This window comes from Temnothorax curvispinosus, unplaced genomic scaffold (genome assembly GCF_003070985.1).
Source record: "Temnothorax curvispinosus isolate PA1 unplaced genomic scaffold, ASM307098v1 QBEX01001663.1, whole genome shotgun sequence".
NCBI lineage: Eukaryota > Metazoa > Arthropoda > Insecta > Hymenoptera > Formicidae > Temnothorax > Temnothorax curvispinosus.
This window is the reverse complement of record NW_020211443.1, coordinates 228,764-235,203: the sequence shown is the minus strand read 5'-3', so window position 1 is coordinate 235,203 and position 6,440 is coordinate 228,764. Positions and strand designations below refer to the sequence as shown.

Genomic DNA, 6,440 nt, shown 5'->3' with positions numbered 1-6,440 from the left:
ATTGAAAATTATATCTTAGGTCGCGGAACATGATAAATATTTATTTTGCATGATTTACAAGCGCATAATTTTTCAGACACACTTAATTCTTCTCACAGTTAGAGTTCGCTGCAAATTATGTTATGATGCAAGATAAACCAAGTTTCCAAGATAAACAAAGGATAATCTAAAGACTATTAAATCATTGCCGTAGAAAAATATTTATCTTTCAACAAGTCCATTTTTCAAAATTGCCCAAGCATATTCACAACACTATAGTCTTTCGATGTCGAAAGTTTGCTCTATACCGTTTATTTCTACTTGTCTATCTTCAATACCAAAACTCTTTTGTATTTTGGCCAAACTGTGGCCGCGAGTATCCTTTAGGAGTAGGGCGCAAAGAGCTCCAGCTATCCAGCAAGAGCTAGCAAAGAGCCACATGGTCTTTGAAACACCAAGGGCATCCAACATTTCCCCAAAGGTCATCGTTGCTATCAGAGATAGCAGCCAATTAAATGCGACTGCACATGCAATGGCAGTCTCTCTAATTTGCATGGGAAAGACATCACCTATCAACGCCCACGAAATCGGCCCAACGCCCAAGTTAAAAGTGGCAAAAAACAGGGTCGTCCAAGTCGGCGGCATCCAAAAGTAGATATCGTCGTACTCTGGGTCCTGATCCCTCAATTTGTAAAACCATCCTGCAAGTACAAAATCGAAAAGATTTTGCTTTATGCTTATCACAAACTTTTACTGTGTTAAAGATTCGTTTATTTAATTTACTTTTACACACAGTAAAAAAATTGTTTGCTATCGATAACTTTAATGACAAAAGAAAAATTTCTTATGTCAGTCAAAATTCCTTTTTTGACACTCGTTTATTTTGAACGTTTACTCTCGTAATATTGTGTACTAGTTGTAAGTTGTAAGTCTTAAAATAACCTATGATAGGTATATATATATATGTAATCTGCTCTGATGGACACCACCATCGTAATAGGAAATCGTTTACCTAACAGTATCAAAAACAGTCCCATAAGTATCGAGGATACAATTAACAGTAGTCGTCGTCCGATTATGTCTACCAGACCCATGGCTAGAAAACAAGACAATATTTGCACTCCACCAATGAGGACAGTTTGTTCGCTTCCGGTTAGATCGCCCGACCCGCCAAAGTTGAAGAGTGTCAATGCGTAGAAAATCATAATCGTAACGCCACTTAATTGTTGAGTCAGGAACGCGAAGAAGCATGTAAAGAAGGAACTTATGACGCATCGATTTTTTAGAACATTTATTGTAATCTGTAAAGAGAACATTTTGGGAGTATCTTTTACAAGTCATAACAGAGAGCAATATAATTTTTTGATATTTTAAAGTAATTTTTATTATATAAAAGAACCTTATTTTTTATCCACTTGTCTTTAGTTTGAAGATATTTATTTTAATCTCTGTAATTCGTAATTAATCGAGAACAAAGAAAAACCATATTTTACGAAGATTCACATAAAAACACATTTAATTAAGTTTCGTAAGATTCATATGTTGTAGTTACATTGTATACTTGCAAAGCTTCCATGGACTTGTAAAATATCTTACATTAGTAATAAAAGTCCAAATACATGATATTAACTCTACACTCACTAAAGATGTAAGATATAAAAATGTAATAAATTAAGTCTGGTGTGAATTAAAATAAATAGTTTACATACATATATATTAGGGTGTCATTTTGGAGCAACTTTTTTTTTATTTCACAAATAGCATATATACTTGCAGGAAGGTAAAATAAGATACTTGTTAAAATTTTAGCCCTTAATATTAATATTAAGCTCATCGCGATTTTTTATTTTTTATTTAGTAAGATAAAAAAAATTTTATAACTATCTAACAAACAGTAATACAGCATTGCGCCACATAGATTTTTTGTAGTAAATTTACCGCTTTCCAAAAAAGATCTCTATCATTTTTTTATAAATTCAATCGTTCAAAAGATATTCAAAGTTAAAATTTGATAAATTAATTTTATAATTTTATAAAATTTGTTTTTGCTTTTTATGAATGTTGTATTATATCGACTATCAAAAATTATGAAATAAGAAATACATATTTTTGTAGAAAATTTAACGATCAAAATAGGTCTCTTATGTTTTTTTCATAAATATAACCATTTAGACGATATTAAGGTTTAAAGTTCAAAGTATAAACCTTAATATCGTCTAAATAGTTATATTTATGAAAAAAACATAAAAGACCTTTTTTGTAGATCGTTAAATTTTCTACAAAAATATGTATTAATTATTTCATAATTTTTGATAGTCGATATGATACAACATTCATAAGAAGCAAAAACAAGTTTTATAAAATTTATCAAACTTTAACTTTGAATATCTTTTGAAAGGTTGAATTTATGAAAAAATGATAAGAGATCTTTTTTGTAGAGCGGTAAATTTACTACAGAAAATCTATGTGGCGCAATGCTGTATTACTGTTTGTTAGATAGTTATAAAATTTTTTCTATCTTACTAAATAAAAAATAAAAAATTGCGATGAGCGACCTGTTAATATTAATATTAAGGGCTAAAATTTTAACAGATATCTTATTTTACCTTCCTGCAAGTATATATGCTATTCGTGAAATGAAAAAAAAAGTTGCTCCAAAATGACACATCCTAATATATATATAAATGTCTTCGAAATGATTAACTTTGTGTATTAATTTTGCTCAAGTGTCAGACAGTTTCTACTACCTATTTTATCATTTACATATTTTTTGTATATATATATTTGTGGTTTGTTTTGTTGATACATTAATCTTATTAACCCGAGAACGGGCACCTGCGGCTACTTACACACTCAAGTATCGAAAAAATAAAACTCACGTCACAGTAATTTTAAAATCTTTTGTTTTTAAAATATTTTTTGGTTTTTCCTTACATTTTTCGGAAAATGTTGAATAAATCTTTATACATATTGTCCTCAAATACTGATCAATTATAAAACAATCCAAAAAGATGCAATTAATAGCAATGATTTTTATTTGGGGTGCAAAAATAAACCCAGTTTTGGGGTTGACCGTTTATGCAAAAAAATTGAAACGTCCGTTCTCAGGTTAATGGAAGGAAAAAGAGGGGGAAAGACAGACTAAAAAGGGGGAAGAGAGAGAGAGAGAGAGAGAGAGAGAGAGAGAGCGAGCTTTATAACAACTAACTTATCATTTTATGCAATTATCTTAGGTAAAATATAATTTTATATATAATATTATAGCAATCAACATTATATTCTATTCTTCTGAGCTAATATCTATGATGGAAAAACTAAGCGTTTTACCTTTCCTGATTGACTCACGAGATATTTCAATTCCTCTATTTCGACGTCTTCATAAGTTTGACCACGGTACCATTTTAGAGAATTCTTTGCCTTTATTTCGTTATTCTTCATAAGATGATAGAAAGGACTTTCAGGCAATAGATATACCAGAGCAACCACAAGGCATGTCACGGCACAAATGAAGTTATACCTAATTAACCTATATATTATTAATGGTTACGTGAACTTCCTGGAGATTTAGTTCTAATTCGATTACATTTTACATTTGATATAATTCATTTTGATTGACATACGGACATACGATGACACAAAAGTTTTATGGTAAGAACATCTCTGTTTAACCACATTAATAATATTTCAAAAAAATATTTATGGAAGATATAATTTTTTAAAATAAGTGGGACGTATGTACCCCAGGCCGTTAAAGGGTTAAGACGATCTTAAATATAATAGCCGACTATGAATACTGGGCTAATTGTCAAATTGTCGAATTACTTTTATCACAGAAGATGGTCTAACGACAAACTGAAACGTTTGTAAATTTTTATTTTGATATAATATTTCAACACGCGAATATCCTGTTGTGATTCTGAGCCCTTTATTTATTACTTGATTTATTAATCGTTTGAGCCTCTTTATACTTACGTCATAATTAAATTAAAAAATTTCAAAGATATATTACATTCAATGTTACAAGTACCTCGATATAGCATCGTGTTCATTTAATACATGGGCGGCTACAAAAGCATACATAATTCCGCAGTTGATTAAAAGCTGGAAATACATAAGAAGTCGTCCTCGCGAATTCTGATCTGCGATTTCTGCGATGTAAATCGGCGTCAGAATGCAGAATGCTCCACCGCTCATACCACATATGAATCGACCAATTATGAGGAGCGAAATCTGTGCAAATGTTTAGTACATCGTATACGCCATTTTCATTGGTTAACGCATCAATATTTTCAAATTTTATCTTTAAAATATTACGTCAAATAAAATATTAAAACAATTCTGTAATAATTGACTTGAACTAATTTGACTATTCCCTGATATTAAATGATATTTAACAATGAGGAGGCGAGGTAATTAAACACTTTGCGCATTGAGACCGCTTTAGCGCATCGAGATAGCTAATTTACTCTTATAATTTGTTATATACGTAAACATTTTGGCGAAACTTGACATTACGGCATACTTTTTGGCCAGCGCAGCAAACAAACGTCCATCCGATGATAAATCCTGGCATAGTCAAGGACATGGCTGTGATACGACTGAAATACTTCATAAAAAAAGGCATAAACATCACGCCGACACAAGCACCGGCATTCAAAATACCACCGATAAGACCGATTTCAGTACCGCTAGCGTTCAAAATGTTTCGAAGAATTGCCCCGGCACTTGAATTCCATCCAAGTGTGACACCAAGAGCGAAACCGCCGAGAGATGCTAAATTTCCAAACAAAAAGAATCACTATTTTATCGCATATATTTAAGTAAATTATATTGAGCGATTTTGCAATTTGTAGATCCACATCCACATGTGTATATATATATAAGTCTATCCAAATATATTCAAAATGTATGAATATATTTGTGTGTGTAACTATATTATTTTTTCTTATATTATATATCGTAACAATATCCAATGATTATTCAGATTATATTTTTTCACGCCACACAAACGGTAGGTAGGTATAATCCGCTTATAGTAGGGCATCATGATGTAAACACACGTGATGTAGACAAAATAATTAGAATTTCATTAGATTTATACACACTTCGTGGAAATCATGACTGTACATACAATCCGAGTAAAATTATTAAAAAAGATATTTTTAATACCTAATGTATATTTTAGTAGAAAAATTTTAAACAAAACCGTATATACATATTAGTACTCCTTATTATATTGTAAATGTATTTAATTTAAGATCATATCCGCACGATTGTATTCCACGTCGTATAAGTACTATATAATGAACAGTGAAAACTTGTACATATCTCTCAAATATACTATGCAACCATAAGAATTAAGCTTTTGCTCAAGTTCATCAAATTGGGAGATATAATAAACTTTTGTATGAGGCACCGCATGTATGTGTAGGATATATGTATAAAACATATATATTCTATAAATACATGTATATTTTCAAAGTGTTAATAATTATATTTTAAATCTAAAGAAAACATTTACGTTGCTTACAATTAGTTAGAGTGATAGCGAATAAACGTTTTCCGAACTTACTTACGAAGGCAGCCATGTGCTGATTTAATCGATAGATCCTACCATCGTTGTTGACTTCGGGAGCTAATGTCGATGTCATTTTCATAATAGACGTGATAAATGACGTTGTCTAAGCGCTATCACCATTCTCCAACTGTCATCCACCGATACCGATTCAAATCGACTCGAGAGAATTCAGCTACATGACTGACCCTCTGCTCGAGTGCTCGATACAAATAACGTATCGACTCGACCACGCGTTTAATATCCGACCGGATGTTTTACCAAACTGCATTGTTTACCAACCTTGATTCGTGATTTATTCCAAATATCGTTGCGTTCTTTATGATGCAGTCTTCTCTTTAATACGAATGTTTCCAATTCTTTAAAGTAATAACTAGACATTGGATTTTTTATATGTAGATTGATGGAAAGAAGCAACTAATAACTTAAGATTATGTTATTTATAATCTGCATATAAAAAATCTGATTTTTAGTAATAACAAATTAGGTAATTTATTAGATAATTTATTAAATGCAATGCTACGTAAATAAAGATGCGTAGATTCAACACATTTTTATACATTAATAATTTTTATATTATAAAATAGTTTTACCATACGATAATATAAAATAGAGAGTGTTTGAAAGAATTAAATCTATAAAATCAATATGTTGGCACGCAATATTTAGCACGCCAGCTTATTAACAAATTCTGGAATTGTCTATCTTTGATTTATCTTACACGTAATGCGATAAATTTCATCGATCAATATGCAATATAGTAATTGATAACTGTAAATATCTTATAAATCTGTATAATAAATAAGAAAACTGATTTTTATACAAGTTTTATGGGAAACAATTGTAGATATTGTTATACTACATTATTCCAATTTTTGTTAAAACA

The 6,440-nt window shown here is 30.5% G+C and overlaps 1 protein-coding gene across 1 annotated transcript; it reads right to left on the bottom strand.

The window, feature by feature from the left end:
• Positions 1-252: 252 nt before the first annotated feature.
• On the bottom strand, positions 253-5,630 carry LOC112467626 (facilitated trehalose transporter Tret1-like). Its single transcript, XM_025036312.1, has 6 exons — positions 5,552-5,630; positions 4,502-4,752; positions 4,007-4,209; positions 3,307-3,496; positions 992-1,280; positions 253-680 (listed from the first exon to the last, which is right to left on the bottom strand). The coding sequence occupies exons 1-6, from the start codon at positions 5,628-5,630 to the stop codon at positions 253-255; spliced, it is 1,440 nt and encodes a 479-aa protein (XP_024892080.1).
• Between the last annotated feature and the right edge of the window lie 810 nt (positions 5,631-6,440).

Bases quoted from the DNA above. Each gene is read 5' to 3' on its own strand.
- LOC112467626 (XM_025036312.1), bottom strand. From the start codon at position 5,630: ATGACATCGACATTAGCTCCCGAAGTCAACAACGATGGTAGGATCTAT. The intron at 4,210-4,501 runs GTATGCCGTAAT...ACATTTGCACAG, and splicing joins TTTGCTGCGCTGGCCAAAAA to ATTTCGCTCCTCATAATTGG. The intron at 3,497-4,006 runs GTACTTGTAACA...TAGGTTAATTAG, and splicing joins GAACACGATGCTATATCGAG to GTATAACTTCATTTGTGCCG.